Below are 21608 nucleotides of genomic sequence, written 5' to 3' on the forward strand. Positions count from 1 at the left end.
GGGGGGCGGGGGAGGGGTACTTCTGGCGGAATTGGGTTTCCCCCTTAGCAATATATAAAGTTTACTTGAAACATTTCTTCTATGTTTTATCATTTTTCAGATATTTCCGTGGATTAATTAAAATGGCCCACCCTGTATATATATATATATATATATAATATATATATATATATATATATATATATATACATATACATATATATACATACATATATATATATACATATATATACATACATATATATATATATACATACATATATATATATATACATACATATATATATATATATATATATATATATACATACATATATATATATATATATATATATACATATATATATATATATATATATATATACATACATATATATATATATATATATATATATACATATATATATATATATATATATATATACATATATATATATACATATATATATATATATATATATATACATATATATATATACATATATATATATATATATATATATATATATATATATATATATATATATATACCTTTCTATACTGTTATTGCTATTTCACTTTTTTGAACATTCAGTTTGTTTCCTGCAAGTTCAAAACAATTTGTAATTTATCTTTAGATATTACCTACAAGTTAATAGCGCAGAACATGTTTAGTAATATACTCACAAGCAGCAAAATTAATCCTGTTCATTTAATCACAAAAATAACCAATATAAAGGACGAATAGAAAACTGGAAGCAAGGTACCAGTGAGCAGAAAATTAGGTTTTTTTTTTTTTTTTTTTTTTTTTTTTTTTTTTTTTTTTTGGTATAACGTTCCAAGATTGTGCTCTTTAGACTAAAGGAGGCGGATGATTAATTGTAAAGTCAAAGTAGTGAATGATCAAGGAGTGAATTATTGTGAAATCAAATTATTTGCTTTCCCAACAAAAATAGATTCTACATTGCCCACGTACACTAAAGGGAAACGCACTGGGCAGTAGACCAGAACGGGGGGGGGGTGGCTCAGTGAATATTGACATTATTCCTACGAATTCCTCAGTATTTGACATTCCTACGAATACAGCGTTTTGTGCACAACAATTGTCCCGGAACTCATATAAAGTGTATCACTTTTATTAGGGTGTCTGCATGCAACGATTTGATTGTTTAACTTCATTGGCGTAGTCCTTAAAGTAAAATGTATGAACATTTATGTTAATAGGATACAATGATGCATTCTATTTTAGAAAGAAAATAGCCAAATATTAAAAGCGGAAAGGCAAAAAAAGGTTAATCCAAGTCGGAGTAAACGAAACTAACGCTCTATGACGTAACATGGGAATCCTGAAATTCTTCACACCACACTTTCAACAATTTTAAAACAAATATATAAGGTACCATCTCTACTTCTAATTTACACGTTAAAAATTAAACAAAAATCAAGAACTCACAATACTCTACATAAATCCGGAAAACCCTCATGCTACACATGCGCACTGAAAATGCTCTGAAGCAATGACAAATGAGGTGTACGTGAGTGGTTTATGCTTACGCCACCACCACAGAAAACACGTATCATACATTAATATTACGTCAATCAACTGCAATAAAAAAAAATCTCATTACACAAGATAGGTTAGTTTGCAGTTTAGCATCCCTTTCAGCACAGACGGCATATGAGACGAACTTAACTGCTTAACGTCAGATCCTAACCATAAGACTTTCCACCGACAATTGAACTCAGGTCTTCTACAGCTAAGGTGCGGGCACTAATAGTATGGTGACGAGGAAGTTATATACAAGCGTGTTAACTCTACAATACCAATCAAAACCAGCCGTACTGTAAGTATGCGCTATCTGAAGATCAAATGTTTAGTGGAGCAGAAGAAATAATACAAATATATTATGTAAAGCAGGGCAAAGAGTTTTCTGGCCGTTTCTGATTTGTTAGTTGTATATTTCTTCGAGACATCTGGAACAAAGTTATAAAGAAACACCACTCAAAGTAATAGAACACAAAGAACCATTGTGGTTTCAGACTGCTTAAACTATCATTTATTAACACCATAACTAATTAATGTTGAATATCTTCACAAGAGTAAGTTCACAAAAGAGACTAATAAAACGTAAGATTATCAGTTTTACGTCTCACAGTACCAGGTAGGCTAAAGAAAACTGACGCTGACAACAAATGCAATAGTGAAAAAGAAAGTGGGAGGAAACTGAGAAAACCTACTCAAATGATGTTTGTCCAACACAAAGCCCACTTGACGTGAGCTGGGATCAAGCCAAGAATCCAAGCGTCAGAGAGCGCTCTACTACAGCTCCGCGGCACCCAAAACAACTTAATACACAGGACAGTACATTTACTTAGAGTAACTGCTAGTCTATTTACTAATTATCTACACTAATGAAATTCACACATATCATGGAACTACTTATTTCACATCCCTCCAAAACCATCCCAATTACAAATTAGGCTTGCTTTGTCCACATGTTCGAAGTGTAGGCGGCTGAGCACGAAAGCAGGTAAGCAGCATACAGATCTACGAACTTATTTTATAACTACAGAGAAATTTCATGGAAACAAAAAGAAAATTGTTTTACGTACTGCTATTCTATGTAGGCTGAAGTTAAATGATTAATGAAAACCTCGAGGAACTCCACGGACAATATTGTCCACAACAAACTCGTGACGTTGGATAGAACCAGAATCACTCGCAACAGAGGTAAAAGCACTACCACTAAATAGGTAAGATAAGCTAGTGAATTATAAATAAGCCTTTATAGTGATCAAAGAAAGGCTGCGTTGTTTTTCTTGAGGTAACTCCCGTTTCCTCTCCCTTCATTATTCCCCTATTATCCATCTCACCATTCATTCTTTAACATCGATCCTAATCGCAGGATATCAAACTCCCTGCAAATAATTAAAAACAATATTCTCGGGCAAATATTCTGGTAAAAGTAGCTATCAGTTTTCTAGAATATACGAAACGAATTTCATACAGAATTTCCCCACTTTCTTAGCTAGGATGGTAAGGAAGTCCTGTACTAAAAGTCCGAGGAATGGACTGTCGCATGTACAGTACAATGTTCGAAAGTAATAACATTCGATTTTGTGCGAAGGTGTATGAACAACTTTTATATTAGTAGCTGTATTATTATTCTGCACCGACTGTCTTACCAGCAGGAAGTTAATTCTACAATGGTATTCCTTACCCAAATGACATAGCTATGTTTCTTAATATTCTGTGCTAATTTTCATAGTGTACAAAATCATGAGATTAGGGATTGATTTTAAACACAATAGTAATAAATAATGATAGTAATTAATAAAACAAAATATCTAATTTGCGTACCTTGAAACGTGGAAAGTAACGATTGTAATCCCCAGCTTTCCAATAGAGCTTTGATTTCTCCACAGGAAGATTTGTCCATCTCTTTCTTCTCAAGCAATAATGGGATTATAATAATCAGTTGCAGTATAATACAAACCCACTAAGTTAATCATGAAGATAAAAGAATTTGTATTAAATATTAAATTGAATAAAATAGAATTCATTAGTTACAGACAAAGTTGCATCGAAAATCCCGTAAGTCAGAATCTGCTTGTATTAAATGGTAAATTTAAACGAACTACATTATACTACAGTAATAGTGACATCAAATATGTCATAAGATAACGAGTTCAGTAAAAGTATATATAGGGGGATAGGGGTATAACTGTGGAATTAGAGAAATCCATCTGTACATTTTAAAAATATATACAGGGTGTATCAGAAGCCCTCTACCACTCTAACCTACATGGTGAAGGTTTATTGAATGTGAGTTGGGCGATACACTCTAGACCCAGTGAAATACTTGAGAGTACAGGGTGAGGCATAAGTCTTAACACCCCTGTAGCACAGGAACGACTTGCCGTTCACACTTGATTCATGGTATTGTTCGTGTGGGAAATGGACCATAGTGCACGACATGTTGCCCTGGCGGCCATCTTGAAAGCCGCTATCTTGGATCCAACTGGATTTTTAAATGGGAAAGGGGACATGGGTATTGGCACGATCTTAATCTCAGCGAAACAGTGGTGCAGTCCATTTTCACTTACCGTTATTGATTAAGAAGTTATTGCGTCACAAAGGGTGAAAATTTGGCATTACAGCATATTTTTATCTGTTGTTCCAGGCGATGGAAGATGTCGCTAACAATTCCAGAACGAATCGAGACCGTGGAGAAGAGTTGTGGACGATCTGCCAGGGTGAATGTGGCTGAGTTTAATGCATCCCACCGAAAGGGGAGAACATCTCATACGTAACAGTATTCAAGTTGTTTAAGTTCCATGAGACGGGCTCTGATCGACAAGGATCGTCGTATGGAATCTATAACAGGAATCAGTGATCCGTGCTACGATTGCTGCGTGTGAACAAGTGGCACCCATACAAGCAACAATTCCAGCAGCGGTTAACAGAGGGATCCGAACAGACTGATGCCGTTTGCTGAATGGGCCACAGAAAGGTATGATGAGGACCCCATGTTCCCACAACGTGTTCTTTTCAGTGATGCATTATTTTTCGTTCAAGAAGAGGTCAATGAACAAAAGCATAGATACTAGAGTGACCCAGATTGACACCAAGACAGCAAAGAGATTGGTGGGGAAATGGCTATGGTGTGATGTGGAATCTGGGGGACGCATTATTGGACCGTACTTCATCCACGACACCCTGACTAGTGAGAAATATCGTGATCTGCTCGAGAATGAGGTTTTCCCTGCTCTCTTGAAGGAGGATTGATTTCCCCTCCTTTTCCCAGCAAGACGGGGCTACACCTCGCTATGCGTTATGTTCACGCCAATTGCTCGATAGACAATTTTCGGGACATTGGATAGGGCGACGGGAACCGATAGAGCGGCCACCACGATCTCCAGATCTTGCGCCGCTAGACTTCTTCCTTTGGGACCATCTGAAGAACCTGGTTTATCAAGAACCCATCCGTGATATCCACTATGTGATGCAGCGCCTTCTGTAATGTTGTGAAACCGTCGATCCGGACATGCTGTTGCGAGTCAATAAGGATTGGCAGATGCGTCTTGCAGTGCCTTGCTCAAGAAGGACAGCACATAGAACACATGTTGTAATGCCAAATTTTCCCCCTTTGTGACGCAATAACTTCAAGAACGATAGGTGAAAATAAACTACACCACTGTTTTCCTGAGATCGAGCTCGTATCAAATGATACCCCACATGCCCCCTTCCTATTTAAAAATCCAAAATTGGATCCAAGATGGTGGCTTACAAGATGGCCGCCAGGGCAACAATGTCATGCAATATGGTCAATTACCCACCCGAACAACGTATACCATGAACCAAGTGTGAACGCCAACCGTTCGTGTGCTACAGCGGTGTTACCGCCTTATGTCTCGCCCTGTATATCATGCAGACGATCGCCATCTTGGATTCGCTACTTGAATTCCCTAGAACATGAATTGATCAACGTAGGCCAGTTGAATGGCCTGCCCAATTATCAGACCTAACGCCACTTCATTTCTACCTTTGGGGATATGTTAAGTCTATGGTTTGTGCTGTAGACATTTGCAATCTTTGTCATCTGGAACAACGTATCGCAAATTTTACTCGATATTCTGCTTCGTGTCCCAGCAATTGCTCAGCGTGGACATGTGGAACAGGTAAACATATCTTTCAGTTGTCAATAACTTTTCACCAAATTAAGTTATATGAAATTTGATTGCATACTTGACAATCCATACACAATTCTAACTCATGGTCATGTACAGTATCACATTATCCACCTATTGTTAATAATAACACTTTTGAAATCTGGATAGCGGAACAAGATAGCGGCCGCGGCCGTCCGCATGACATACTTCTAAAAGTGTTCCCCTGGACTTAATGTGTATCGCCCATTCCACATTCAATGAAATTATATCCTTATAGATTTTAAAAAGGATGGTAAACTTTTAATACATCCTGTATATTATACAAAATAGTTCTATCAATAGTAAAGTCAAAAACACGTCATATGGTTCGATGTTTCGAAGTAAACCTAATTGGTCCTTCTGAGAAGGACACTTCACTTTTTAAAGTTTAGTATCTTCTTCAGTAGCAAGGGTATATGAGACATGAACCTAGGAATGATAGAACCCGAATCACAATTTTATGTATACTCTACCAGCGAGAATCAAAGCTGTCACCAAGTGTACATACGCGGGCGCAATAACCGTTAAACCAGTAGATAGTGCTATGTGAGGTACCAAAGCCTCAGATGCATATCCGCAGTGATTTACAGTTCATTTTGAATAACGGAAATGGTCTATTAAACGCCATCTTTACACGAGGCTGGATCGAGCCATAGGTGGAGTGGGTCAGTGAGTCGTCGGTCAAGTGGGTGAAGATTTGTGAGTAGATTAGTAGGTCGTGGGTCATCAGGACGTGACCCACTGTGACCCACCACCCACCGTGACCCACCATTATCTTCCTTTTTCATTAGTTTCTATTTATTACCTGAGGTAAGTATAAGTGAAAATGAACTTCAGCCACGTTTGGATATTGATATTTGTAATTGTAATAATAGCAATAGGACTTACTACTTGACATTCGAGACTAGCTGTGCGATTTTAGAAGAGCTGACTATTGGAATAAATATTTATATTTTTAATCACCTGTAATATATGAATTATATACAAATTGAACATCTCTGGAGCCATTGAACTTACTGAGAGCTGAAATTCAGTATATTAACTATTAAACAGAGCGTGTCCTAGCATCTATTGAAATTCTCTCTTAATGGGGATCGGCTACTATAGGTAGGAAATTCGTAGTGGGTTGATATGTAAAAATAATCGAAAACGATCGATATTAGTTGAGAAATAAATTGAGAAACTATTGAAAAACAAAAACTGCAGCGCTCCGCAATCGATATCCATTGCTTTCTATTATACTAATTGCTGAAGCTTATGTTTATTATATTGAGCGTTCAGAGCACTAGGCAATCGAACCATAACTAGACAATTTTTTTACTTTAAGCTTAATTACATGGAAATTTTAAATTTGTACGGCATGCTTAATTATATGGAAAATTTTACTCTGTTTCGTATTTTCCTTTACGTTGGTTTACCTTGATTTAAGACAACTTTCATTCTATTTTTCACTGAAAAGTATCTAATTCAACAAAGAAATAATTGTATATGATAAATTGAAATTCACCGTATGACCAACACTTCACAATTTTATATCATAAAGGTCCGGTCCATCGGTATTGTAACAGAGCGATACTTCAACGATTGACCAAACAAACTCGTAGAAATTCAAACTTCGATTAGTGAATTTCAAAGGCTTATTTTATTACAAGTGTAATCTTAGTAAAGTCTATGGAAACGAGACTGTGGATTATGAGGCAGAGTTGATGACAATGGGTTTTGGTGAGTGGTTGATCAGAGTGGGTCACGATGGGTGGTGGGTCAACTTTTCATTGACGCACACAATCTCTGGATCGAGCCATTCTTACCACGCACCAACGAGTTCTGTCAGTCTTCGAACGCCTTAATACTCGTATAAGAAAATTTCTATTTTCAAACATGGTATTGGTAAACTTGACAGGCGAATAGCCTGGCTAACTATAAATTAGATAGCTATGTTGGAATGAATTTGAGCGTGAATTAAAACATGTGTATTTTCACTTTAGGGCGCAACAATGGGCAAGTTAAGCAAGAAGCATGGTATTGTATTTTCTTCCTTTTTACATACATTTAGCACTGTATTATAATGCATCTGAAGTGGACAGATCTTTATATATAGGCTAAACATAAAAGTAAAAGAAATAGCAATAATGTAAATTACACACACAAGGTTAAATTTAGTTACATTTTGCATATTATATCTTAAATTTTGTATGATACCGTCATTAAAATAGTTAAGAGTAATTTTTTTATCACTTTGCAGTGTACGTAGAAACCATTTTATTATATATATATATATATATATATATATATATATATATATATATATATATATATATATATATATATATATATATATATATATATATATACAGATGGTGATCAGAAAAATGGAAACACCTGTAGTTGGCAACACGTCAGGCGCAGTGGAACAGCAGTGTCCAGTGGCTGCAGCAGACGGAGGTAGTGTAAAATGGGAGACCTCTCAGATTTTCAAAGAGGGCAAATTGTTGGTGCGCGGTTATGTGGAGTGAGTGTGACGGCAGTGGCTTCTGTGTTAGGTGTGTCGCGTGGGACAGTGTCGAAGGTGATAACGGCCTACACAACACGGAAAAACCACATCGGGGAAGCGGAACAGTGGGCGGAAGAAAATCATGAGTGACAGGTCACGCCGGGTATTAAAGCGCATTGTCACGCAGAACTGTCTTGTGACTGCGGAGCAAGTGACGGAGGAACTCAATCAGCACCTCCCCCACCCTGTTTCGACAATCCCAGTCCGCGGCGAATTACATGACATGAACTTACGGGGTCGTGTTGCACGGGCCAAACCGCTCATCGGGGACCACAACGCTTTCGCACGTCGCAAATGGTGCAGTGACCATGCAACTTGGACCGTTGAGGACTGCAAACGTGTGATATAGTCGGATGAGTCATCCTTCTCCCTATTCCCAACCATGGGCCGTGTTTGTGTGTGGAGAACGCCCAAAGAAGCTTATGATCTGGAGTGTCTCCGCCCAACTGTGAAACATGGCGGCGGCTCGGTGATGCTGTGGGCCGCCATATCATTGTTTTCATTGGGCCACTGGTCACACTTAGCGGACGAATCACTGCCAACTATCATGTCGCAATTTTAGGAGACCACTTGCATCCTATGGTCCGGATGTTGTTCCCGGACAATGACGCCATCTTCCAGGATGATAATGTACCCATTCACACAGCTGGAGTTGTTGCAGCGTGGTTTGAGGAACATCGGGATGAAGTTCAACGCCTCCCCTGGCCCGCCCAATCCCCAGATCTCAACATAATTGAACATCTGTGGTCCGTCTTGGAAACACGACTCCGGCGACGATTTCCACCTCCATCTCCTCTCACAGAACTGGCCGACGCCCTGGACGAGGAATGGTGTAAAATTCCACTTGCTATCATTCACGACCTCTGCCTCCATCCCACGTCGCATCAAGGCTGTTCTGAAGGTGAAAGGTGGCCCGACACCATATTAATCTGGTAAGTTGCAATTTCGTTCAGGTGTTTCCATTTTTCTGATCACCATCTGTATATTGTAGTGCTAAAAAAAGTAATGGCACTGATTTACTGTAGATCATGTACAATCTTAATGTAATTAGCAATTCATATTCCCTTACCGACCCACCAATATTCGCTGTTCATTTGTTTTCGCTGGTTTTCGAAGTCGTGAGCTGATATAGGACTTACAAATAGGTGTATTTCATTTGATTTATAAATATTATAATCAGAAAGGATCGGAATATATGATTAAGTTGTTGAAAAGGGAAACTCAAAGAGCAAATAAAGATAAGAGAGAATCTTAGTTACATGAAAAGTGAAACATACACCGACCTATGCTTTATCTAGCGTAGGTATTGTTCGGAACCAAAAATGTGGATTTCATATCCATGCAATTAGGTTGAGAGTGGAAGCGATGAAATTACTTGACGCATCCATTAAGATTTCGGAAAGTGCACACTCCTGCGCCGTAGGCGCAAACTCCACGAGCTAATTTTCTGCCTTCGCTCCCTACAATGACCGAAGAGTAATTAAGCTAATCCTCATCCCAACATACCTACTATTTAGTGAGAGGTTACTAATTAGTAAGATTTAAGACATTAAGTGGTGATTTATGCTGAGAAAATTTTATAGTCATATCTCGCATGCCTCCCCTCAGCTTCATCTACACACATATTGCAAACGGAATACAGTAGACTCAAGAATATCCGGGCTAATGTGGCGGAAGGGCAGGCCGGATAACAAAAAAAGCCGAATAGGCCGGAGTACAGTCTACATGAAGCATACCCCAAGAACAATTGACGTATACAGTACCGTACAGTTATAAGCAGGTATAACTGAAGCGTACTGTATTGAGGTCCGTTACACATTGACGAAACAATGAACAAGGAGCAGAACGCTGGTCTTTTCCTGTCACAACTTGTGTTTTGCACACGACATGTAGGAGGATCGTAGCAAACGCCTGCTTCCAATGCCTTGGCAATGTTGCCAAAGCAACGCCTTGCCTTCCTCAATTACGATACAAGAAAACTAGGCTGGATAGTACGGAAGTCGAATAGTCGTGAGCCGGATACTTATGAGTCTACTGCACATGTGAACTTCCTTAATTGGCATAGTTCGTTAAGTCAGTGGTTTTAACCAGTGTGTCCCGAAACTTTAGACATCACGAAGCATTTAGTTAAAATCTATTTGGAGACATTACTAGTTAACGCCTCCAGAAGCATCAACACTTAAGATTTTAGTACTACATAGTCGGTACTTTATAGAAACTTATAGGCTTACACTAATATAGTCTATATTATTAATACAAAATATGCATTTATTCCGTTAACTCCGTGCCGTGTTTCTGACAATAAATTACGGATAGGTTAGGTTAGTTCAAGTTTGGTTTGGTTTAGTTTACTTAGTATGCCTACCTTTGGTTTGATGAGACTGGGCTTATCGGAAATTAACCTAAAAACAAATATATCGTGATGTCGTTGGAGTTTAGTCAAGAAGGTTGCGAACCATTACCTTAAGTAAGCAAAACTTGTAATCGGTTGTGGGAATAGGACACGGTGACGAATTAATTAGATTTCGGAACGAAAATAATCAAAATTAAAAACTGAAAGAAAAAAATCTCAAAGTCGCGAAGTAAATAAATACACAAGATTGTTGCATCTTGATGATGTAATCCCTCACATTCAGGGACGTAATGAATCTCACACTCAGGGTGGAGTGTATACCTACTAAAAAATTTTTAGCATTGCGTCACTGATTACGATTTCATTTCAACGATCTCCTACAAAACATACTTTATACTCCATTATCTCAATATTAAAAAAAAAATATTTTTAATCTGCCTTTTAAAACTAAAATACGTAAATATTAAAAACTCAATTCTGTAAATATACAAGGTAAGTTGGCGAGGGAGACCGGGGTTCGCTTTCTGGTGGGAACAAATGTGATTCAGATTTCATGTTAAAACTGTAGGTCCATATTTCATATAGGGGAACGTGGGGCATAACGGGGTAGGGGGGCATAACGGGGTATCGGTATTTTTTGAACTGTAATTAACTGCAATCTAGCGATAAGTACCTAAACAAGATTCTCAAGGACGAAGGGCTGTTGTGCTTGAGCAGCGTTCTTATCAGTTGAAAAGGAACAGTGCTGTGTGTCAGTTCTTTGTTTTCGCGCTATGGCATATAACGATTGGGATTTTACTTCGGTCAAGGTAAGGCAAGTTATTTATTACACACTTTTAAACTATTGATATGTTGAAAGAATATTTCTTCTGTGTTTGTTGTGTGTTTTTGAGGTTTACGGATTGTAAGTTATAACAGAGATACTCGTTGATTTAACACTACAACTCATCTGGGGCAAAACGGGGTGGGGCAAAACGGTATTGCAATCACCCCATATTGCCCCATTACCCCACTATGCCCCGTAAGAGTATCGATTGTGTAGTTTACTATCCAGCTCGAAACATTTCTTGTTAATGCTGGGATTGCATTTGCGCAGTTTTGTTTAAGTTCTTCATGCTGAATTTTCAAAATTTGGTCATGTTGATTTGATGTCAGGAAATATTAAGATTTAACTGACAATAATTCGATATAATCTGCATAAACTTTTAGTACAATTCCCAATGATCACATTTTTTCTTTTTCTTAATAATGCCTAATTCAGAATGTACCTTTTGAAGTAATTATCAACATTTTATTTTTTTAAAAAAAAGAGTACTCATCTTTTGTTATATTTGATTATTGAGTCTAATAAATATTTCATAAAATTCAAGTTGTGTTGTATAATAGTAATCATATATTGTTGTTTTATGATAAATCTATATTAGAGCTGGATATTATAGATGTAATAGTGTACGGGGCAGTATGGGGTAGGGGCATAATGGGGTTGACTGAAATCCAATGTTCCATTATGCCCCACGTAGGGGGCATAATGGGGAAAAGAGCCATTTTTGGAATAAGCTAACTAAAAAGGTGCAAAACAATATTTTTGAAAGGATTTGCTGGTTGAAATATCACAATAAATGTCCAACGTGTCTAACGCAGAAAAATTACTGCAATTGAGATATTGGTTACCAATTTAGAAAGGCAAATATCTTAGCTTCCCCATTATGCCCCACGTTCCCCTAGCCTCGCTGCTAGAACGGACGCTAAACTAAATAAATTCAGAAAATTCTTCTACTACTTTGTGGCATAAAAAAGAGAAAACTATGCTCGTAACATAACCTTAAATGAAATATAAGGGAATGATTTATACTAGCGTCATCAGAGAAAACGCAACCTTCCCAGATGACCTAATGGGTAGCACATGTGACGTTGCACGTGATCCCTGCTTCGATCACTTTCACAATCACTCACTTTCATTAATCATCCGTCACCTTTAGTCTAAAGTGCATAATGCTGGGACATTAAGATAAAAATGATTTAACAAAATACATATAGTGTACATTATAATTACATTACATTACCAATCTTTCGCAATTAATAAACCACAAGTCATTACACAAGCGTTGTTAGTAGTAAGTTTAGCGTCCAATTCAGGTCCGAGGCTATCTGAGACTTGGTTCTAGAGCTTTAACGTGGAATACGCATCACATGAGCTTCCACAAGATCCGAATGAACGGAGAGGGATGAGGAAGATTTCCCGTCTCCAAGTAATCTAATATTGTTCACTCTAAAGATAAACCGTATACAACTCTCAATCTTTGCCGTTACAGGGTACTAGTTTGAAGTGAGGTGATCCTGAACAAATATTGACCTGATAGAGCATTTTCGTATTATGATTTATTACGATATTCGGCAAGGGTAAACACAGCAACAATGTGTTCGTCAGATAACTGCTACTTTTCCTGATGAAGCCCCATCTCAGACAATTTACAGGTGGTTTCAGGAATTCACGTGTGGCCAGCTCAGCCTGACTGATCGGGATTGTGCAGGTCATTGTGCCAAAAAACGTTGCTGCTGTTCGTGAAATTATGAACACTGATCGGCATGTGACTTATCGCGAAATTCAGGAAATCTTAGGCATTGTTATGAGCCAAATACAAATAATATTGCACTATTATTTACGTGTGAAAAAACTTTGCACTCGTTGGATTCCACACAATTTAAGTCGCGCACAAAAGACGCCCGTGTGAAGTGGTGCAAAGTTATAACGAAACGGTTCAAGTCTGGATCATCTCGGTGTTTAACATTGGAACAGGTGATGAAACTTGGATTTATACGTAAGAACCGGAAACAAAGCTGTGTGGGTGTTCCGCGAGAACCTAAACCAATCAAACTTGTTCAAGCACACTGTGCCTCCAAACAAACGATTGCATAAATTTCTGATAAATCAGGGCATATCGCAACTGTCCCACTGGAGAATCGCAGAACAGTCAATGCAGAATGGTACACAACCATATGCCTATCAGAAGTACTGAATGTGAGCAAACAGTTCAACCGCCGTATCATTCTGCATCACGACTATACCAGCTCGCACACAGCAGCTACCACAAGTGATTTTCTGGACCAGGAAAGCGAAGTCATGACATCCGGCTTATTTCCCTGATTTAGTTCCCAGTGATTTCTTTTTGTTCCCAACAATAAAGAACATGTTGCGTGAGAAGCGCTTTTGCACCTCCAGAAGAAGCCATCGAGGCATACAAACTGCAGGTTTCACAGATACCAACCTCGGAGTGGCATACCTGTTTCAAGATTTGGTTTTATTGCATAAAAATGCACTGCTACTCAGGGGGAATACTTTCATAAAAAAAAAAAAAAAAAAAAAAAAATTGCACTTTGATGTTCTTGCGTTCTATCATTTTCCCGAAACTTTCAGTGCAACCCTCGTATTGCATCAGATATAAATAGCTTTGATTGTATATCTAGAAAAGTCACCCTCTCGTAAGAAGCTTCATTTGAACCCTTCGAGTTACTGCACCTCCCACCTGGATACAGCAGGGTAAACGTACAGTCTCAAGCAGGCCCGAAACCAGCCAAATATGTTTGGAGGGACCATGAATATATGGGGGGGGGGGGGGTAAGTCATCAAAACTTCTCTTACAAATATCTAAATTGTGTTTTCCGTATTGAGGTCTGGAGGGGCCACGAAAAGTTTAGGGGGCCAGTTGCCCGCTAGCCCCCCTCTAGTTGCGGGCCTGGTCTAAAAACAAAACACTAGAATGTGCGCAACTGGGGATCAAAACACATTAAACGGAATAGGAGAAATAATTCAAGTGAATCAAAGCTTAGCATAGCGAGTTTTTGCATATTAGTTGCTTTGTTAATACCTAATTCCTTCTAGAAATAGTGAAAAAAAACTATGAAGAAAAAATAACCGAATGAATCTCAAGGAACCGGAATAATTTCCGACTGATTAAACTAGTTATAAATTCTATAACTTACTGTTCCGTTGAAGTTCTCAACTCCAGCAAGTAGCCCTACACAAAAGCCAAACTAGGGAATTAAAAATTAGTTTTCTTTTTTCATGTCGCACAGCTACGACCTTAGGCCAAAAGAGACTGATGATTGATAGAAGTAAACGCGTTTGTGGAAGTAACTTAATTTGTTTCCACCCTCCCACCGAGAATCGAACGAGGAGCCACGTTCCCCAAGGCCACACGGAAATCACTAGACCAGCGGGGAAGACTACTAAAATACAATGTAACAATATATTTAATGTAAAGTAGAAATCAAATTAGTGTAAAGAATTGAGAAGGAATATTATTCTAAATGCCAACAGGGTATATAATTAGTATGCTATTTAACGCAGTTCATCTGAAATGGTGAGCTGTACACACCAATATCACGGAACGATTTTTATGACAGTGCCCTTAAACTATACCAACTAGAGAATTAGACCCAATTATCTTCGTGACATTAGGGAATGCAGGCAGGCGCATTAGCCCAGGTTGGGCACAGCTATAAAGAAAACACATGGAAACAAAGTAAAACATCTTTCAGTTTTACGTCCTGCTTGTAACCAGAGTGTTCTAGAAGGTAAAAACTGGGGGGATGCCCCGGGCTAGATCCGCCACTGCTTGTAACGTAATAAAATGTAATAATACAAGTAGTTGATTGATCAGATCTGGTTATACCGTGAACCACCACTCGTAAAACAACGAAAATACAGTTACCAACTACTATGTGGTCTTCACGTTGCTGTTAGTAACCACATTATATCTTTACTATTACTTATCGATAATAACTGAATGTAACATGCTCTGTCTCATAACATCTATAGCATCTGTCCAAGTTAAAATTCAGTTGTTTTAAGTTTTTACCAGCCACAGAATATGACCCCAGTCCAATCCTACAAGTCTCACTGTGAAAGGTGAAATTAAAACTGCCTGGCATTCGAACCCACGTCAGGCATTTGTTTTAATGTCCGTTGCAGACTCTCGTGGCGGCTTGCGTGCATACCCATGGCTTTCAACTATGGTTTAATAATCAAATCAAGTGCGAAGACAAATACAAATCGCAAACACGCCAACTCTCCATATCAAGTTAACGCAGATGGGAAGGGAGGAATGTATACCTAAATTCCAAATTTATGTATCCAAAATGATGAAAACATGTTTTAATTTTGAAAATTACGTTTTCTAGACCAAATATGAACTAACCAGAGATTTCAAGGAACCAGTTCGTCATAAGCTAGAACCATCGCACATCACTAACTATTCAAAATTATATTACTAATTTCTAGTATTATCAACTACTAAGACAAGGGAATGAGTTAATTTTTGTGGAAGCTAATTTGAGCTCACTTTACTTTCATATATACATACCAATAAGCTAAAAGTTTCAAGAAGGCCTGAAGATGGTCGAAAAGGGTTCTCAAGCCCTCCCCCCTGGCCTACATCTTAGCTACGGACATGACCGTGTTATACTACTCTATGTGAAGATACGTTCCTCTAACATAGGACATTTTTTTCGATTACTTACGTAAAGAAAAAATATTTTATGCAACCTATATACACCTTTGAGTAATTTCAAAATGCTCCAAGATTTCAAATGACTTAATCCAAGAAGTTATGAAATGAGAGCTCGGACCACGGTGACTCAGTGGTAGAGTGGTCACTTCTGACATCAGGGATTCCTCCCTGTTCAATCCTTGTTCCAAGGTTAAGTTCCATAAACTCCGTCGGTCCAGACCTACTATGTAAGTGAACGGGCAAAAATGCACTTTAAACAGAACATACATTGGAACCAATACTAAACAAAGCCCTGCGGGGTGTGTAACCCCGTTCGCTTGCTGTCACTCGCTTAGTTATATTTTGCTTAGTAACACTGGAGATCTTATATTTGCAGGATTGGGGGAGAAACTAAAAGATACCCAAAATCACTTGTTCTGCTCAAAGTGCACTCTTACCAGTGAACGAAAATTAAGCAAACCTAACCAAAATATATTTATACGTAATTATGCCAGTTTTTTTTTTTTCCTTTTTAATAGAACCACTGAATCGTAATAAAATAATCACCCTGGCTACTACTAACTAATCTTGACTCGCTATCGCTCACTTGGCCTTACTATGTGAATTCGAATATTGAGCTTTGATAAAGAAAGTAACCATCCTGGGTACCAACTCTCGTTACTTATATGTGCGGACCAGCATTCTAGAACCTTCCCCGTAATTACTGTCAAAGTTGAAAAGCTGTTGGGGCTTAACGGAATAAATACACTATTTCCAAGTGCTTTGTGATGAACAAACACCATGCCCCTTTTTTCCTCAGAGTTCTCTCGTTTCCTCCCACTTTCGTTATTCCATCATAATCATTCATTTCATAATCAGTCTCCCTCAGCCCCAGTGCATAATCGTGGGACATTAAACGGATATAGTATACATGAAGCTGCATCAGTTCCCGAAGGAGCAGGACGCTCATACTTTTAGGGATTATTCATTATGTACGAACTCACAAAGGGGGTAACAAAGCGACTTTTATTTACTTATCGACTGATACGAAAATAAAAATGAACGTACCTGTACTTTATATCTGCATGTGTAGTGCCCTTCTACTTTATCTATGACTATGTGTGTGTGGGGGGGGGGGGCGTTTAACGCATATCGTATGTCTTGCGCACATGGATACTTCTCACTATTGCACTACGAAGAAAATTTATGATATTTCATGTAGAAGTGGTAATAGAACACAGAAGAAACGCAGATAAGGGGGTTCTCATGTATACTATTACCCATTAAACTTTTTTTTTTTTTTAATGAAAGATTAACATAGTCTACACAAACTGCTACTTCTACAAACATACCTTCATACATTTACGTAAATAAAAAAACAAACGAGCTTACGGAATCTCGCAGCACTGAGGTGAAAGTAAAACAAAACTAATTGAAATGTAAAATAGTAGATCTTCTAGTGCAGGAAAACCAACCTACTTGAAATCCTAGGTGAGTGACCACGATCAAAAACGCTTCCACTCTCCTTCTTATACTAATTTTGCACATCAAATGTCAAGCCAAGACGAAGCTAAGTCACTTCTATGCTACTGAATTCTGGGTAATACAAACATAATGACAACCCGCCCGCTAATGCTACCAATGAAAAAGATCCACCAGTTAGTAACCCCTACGGGCAATTTTACTATTGGGCAATGGAAATAAAAAAAATGCTTTTTACGTCAAGCAACTGATAGCAGACACTGATATATTATTTGTTTTTTCTGTTGTTTTTTTTAAACCTTTCAATACCCACGTATTTTTTCTGTAGTGGGACTGGGTTGTCAGTACACAAGATATACATGGAAAGATACAACACCGAGGCTACATTAGACGTAGATCCGTAGCTTTAATTCAAACCACATTAGAGAGCACGGTGGCTTAGTGGTAGATCGCTTGTCTCTGTGGCGTCAGGTCCCTTGTTCGATCCTCGACCAAGTAAGTTTGGGGTGGGCAACATCGTGTGCGTGGGTTTTCTCGGGGTACTCCTTTTCCTCCAACATTCTCATTCCATCAATTCTTCCATCATTCACTTGCTTTGTTCATCGTCTCCCTTACCTTAGCGGACATAAGTACAGGACGTTAAACTGAAAGATTTCATTTCAATTCATTTCATTTCATTTTTCAAACCACAGTACCTACCATCGAGAATCAAACCTGGTCCTCTGCATAGGCAGCGAAGTTCTAACTACTTGGCCACGAGGAATCCCATCGATGTATGTTTGGTTTGGTCAACAACATATTTTCCTCCTTTACTTCTTCCTTTAGTGGTTGAATAATAATAATAATAATAATAATAATAATAATAATAATAATAATAATAATAATAATAATAATAATAATGAGTTCCTTCGTGGTTAAGCGGTTAGCGTACGCGCCTTTGGCGTGAGAGACCCGGATTCGATTCCTGCCGGGAGCTCATGTGGTTCGGATAATCACGATAATCAGTAGGTCCCGACTCATATAGTCTCGCTGCTGAAAGGGACGTTGAACTCAAAATCAACTCAACTCAATAATAGTAATAACATACATCCAGAAATGCTTTAACGGTGGCTGCAAATCGGATGATTAATATGTATGCTTCATGTGCATAAAACAAAACCTAATAGATGACTAGTTAGCTTCCATGGGCACGTTGTACGTTACAGAAGGATCAATATTATAAACGTAATTTGGAAGATGGTATAAATATAAAGAAGAAGGCAACAATGTAAGCCTGGTATCTTATGCGTTCATCACAGGGATGATACTGCATTGTAATATACATGGAATATAGGAATAGTCTCTAGTTGTTTTGAGACATCGGAGAACACCAGTATGTGACGTAAAATAAAGTGATAAACAATTCCGCTTTTTTCGCCTGTGATCAGTACTCCAACTAAGATTTTTTTTAAAGAAAAAAAGATACATTGGTACGATGGCGTCAACTGCCGTGTCCCCGTACGAATCCTTCCATTTAACACAATGCTTCTTCACGAGTGCCGGGTACTAAGAGTTGTTCGAGACAGTTGTTCCAAAGCTAACGGTGGCGGCGACTGTTTTAGAGGAAGCAACTACAGTTGCCCCGTACAAAAGCTCCAATTTAAGCAATACTTCACAAGCAGTGACATAGCTCGGTGGTTGCGTGTTAAAAGGACATTAGAAGAACTAAAACGCTAAAATGACGTAATCGAATTTTCCGAAGAAATAAAATAAATTTCGATGATTTTTTCCAAACCAAACTTTGACTTTCCGCTGAATAAAATGAAATCTTTAAGTTTAACGCCCCACGGATATGCCGGTTAGGCTAAAGGAGACCGTAATAATGAGAAATGAGTGAAATGGTGAAATGAAGAAAGTGGGAGGAAACGGGAGAACAACGAGAAAACCCAAGAGCACGGTGTTTGTCCACCACAAAGTCCACACGGCGCGAGCTGAGATCGAACCAGGGTCCCCAAGCACCGGAGGTGAACACTCTACCACTGAGCCCCCCCTCCCCCCCGCTGAATAAAGTCGAAGTCACTACTCCAAAAATGAAATTAAATGAAATCTTTAAGTTTTACATCCCACGGTTATGCTGGCTAGGCTAAAGGAGACAGTGATGATGAGAGATGAGTGAAATGGTGGAATGAAGAAAGTGGGTGGAAACGGGAGAACCCCGAGAAAAAACATGAACACATTTGTCCACCACAAAGCTCACTTGGCGCGAGTTGGGATCGAACCAAAGACCCCATGCACCAGAGGTAAACGCCCTACCACTAACCCATCATGGCCTCTATTAATAAAATTGCAAACCTTTATTCATGTTATAAGTGTACAGCATACAGTACATATATACATTGTATTATTTATACCTTTTATAAACCATGAGTTGTGAATAATGCCACGGACCTTCTAACGTCGTAAATATATTTCACGTGAATTACTTTTCTATATTGAAAGTATTTATGACGAAAACCTATCAACATAATATTTTCAGATTTGAAACGTCCAAAACTGGAATGTTACGCGCTTAAAAGTAGGTCAGATAAGCTAGCAAATTTGCATGCATAGTAAAACTAAGTAAAGTTGACTGATAATAATTTCCGCCCCATCACATTTGGTGCTTTAACTCTCTGTGCTACTCGCCTGTTTTCACAAATTGATTCCCTCTCTTCCCAGTGTTTCACGAAACAAATCTTGGACTCGGTAGAGTTCTCACCTCTGACGCGTTGGGTCCATGGGTCGATTCCAGCTACTGTCAAGTGAGCTTATGGTGGGCAAACACTGTGTGCGTGATTACTCTTTAAGATTCTCCCGTTCCATCCCACTTTCTTTTTGCAACCAATATCACCTATCTCATCATCACCTTGGTGGATAATCGCAGGACGTTAAAAAAAAGCTTTTGTGAAAATATTCTAGCAAAAATGGCTAACAGTCTTTTAGACTACACGAAGTCGCTATTCGCGCTGAAAGCGGTTTCTAAGCAAACATGTTATGAAGTTATGAGATTTACTGTGTTATGTTATAGTAAATCTCCTCCGAGGAAGGGACCGTCTAAAAAGAAATAAATAAACACAACATTTACTTTGTGCACCTTGAAATGTAGAAAAAGTTTATACGCGCCAATGTTCAAAGAATTCTCAAAATTCAGATTCGCCCATTCCTTTCTTCTTAACTAACGGGTTACAATAGGAAGATTTGCAACCAGAAGTCACGTTAACATGTTAGTAATTTATTAAGCTTAAAGCGAGTTATACTAAAGTAATCGGTAATTAAAGTAATATTTAAGTAATGTTATACTTAACTATTGTACTTACTCAGGCTCTTGTTTCCTTCCTTTGTTCTTTTTACCTGTAAACAAATCTCGTTCAGTAAATGACTCTTCTTCTTCTTCTTGTTCTTCTTCACCAATTTAATGCCCGAGGCAACAAATATCGTTGGATAGTTAGTAAATATATGAAGCGTATAATAAATTAATAAGATCGTGTTACGTAGTAAAGTATTAAAAGTATAAGGTAGAAGATATAAAATGAGGGGTGTTACGACCTCCACACCCTGACACGATATGCATAAACCGACTCGCAAGAAAACGACAGTTGTTCTTTGTTCAATGACGTCACTCATGATGAAAGAAAGAACTGTCCATGGGCGGTCAGAATCTCACATACAGATGGATGTATGAAATATATAGCTGACGTATATAATATACGTATACATATGTAATATACGGAAGTTTGTTCGATGTCAGACATCCTGCAGCGACATGATGTAATATCTAAGTGAGAAAAAGGCAGTAGTTATGTAGTATATGGATAACGTATGCTCCATACAGATTTCCGTACTAAACGTAAGGGTTCCATATATTTGTACAACATACCGCTGTCCGGATAACGGATTTTTCTCAGTGTACGGAGCGGGACGACTAAATCAGGATGTTGTTGGTCAGGTTGAGATTTATTCTTGCATTTATAGGCCGGATGTTGGTCGTGGCAAGTGAGACATTCAGGTGGTTGTTGAAAATTTG

At 38.2% G+C, this 21608-nt stretch overlaps 1 protein-coding gene across 11 annotated transcripts in view; it reads right to left on the reverse strand.

The window, feature by feature from the left end:
• LOC145666566 (uncharacterized) overlaps positions 1 to 21223 on the reverse strand; it is a 37350-nt gene extending 16127 nt beyond the window's left edge. Inside the window, exons 1-2 of one of the 11 annotated variants that reach the window (XM_081733908.1) lie at positions 17564 to 17599; positions 3341 to 3425 (exon numbers count right to left, since the gene is read on the reverse strand). Coding sequence is in view for 8 of the 11 variants with exons in the window: in XM_081733907.1 (XP_081590033.1) it covers positions 20902 to 21208 (307 nt within the window). In the remaining 3 variants the exon portion in view is untranslated. Of the gene's footprint in view, positions 1 to 3340; positions 3480 to 17436; positions 17531 to 17559; positions 17714 to 20901 lie in introns of those variants that run through there. The other 10 variants (XM_081733913.1, XM_081733912.1, XM_081733916.1 and 7 more) reach the window with 10 other exon arrangements.
• Between the last annotated feature and the right edge of the window lie 385 nt (positions 21224 to 21608).

This window comes from Thermobia domestica, chromosome 12 (assembly GCF_964235325.1).
Source record: "Thermobia domestica chromosome 12, izTheDome1.hap1.1, whole genome shotgun sequence".
NCBI lineage: Eukaryota > Metazoa > Arthropoda > Insecta > Zygentoma > Lepismatidae > Thermobia > Thermobia domestica.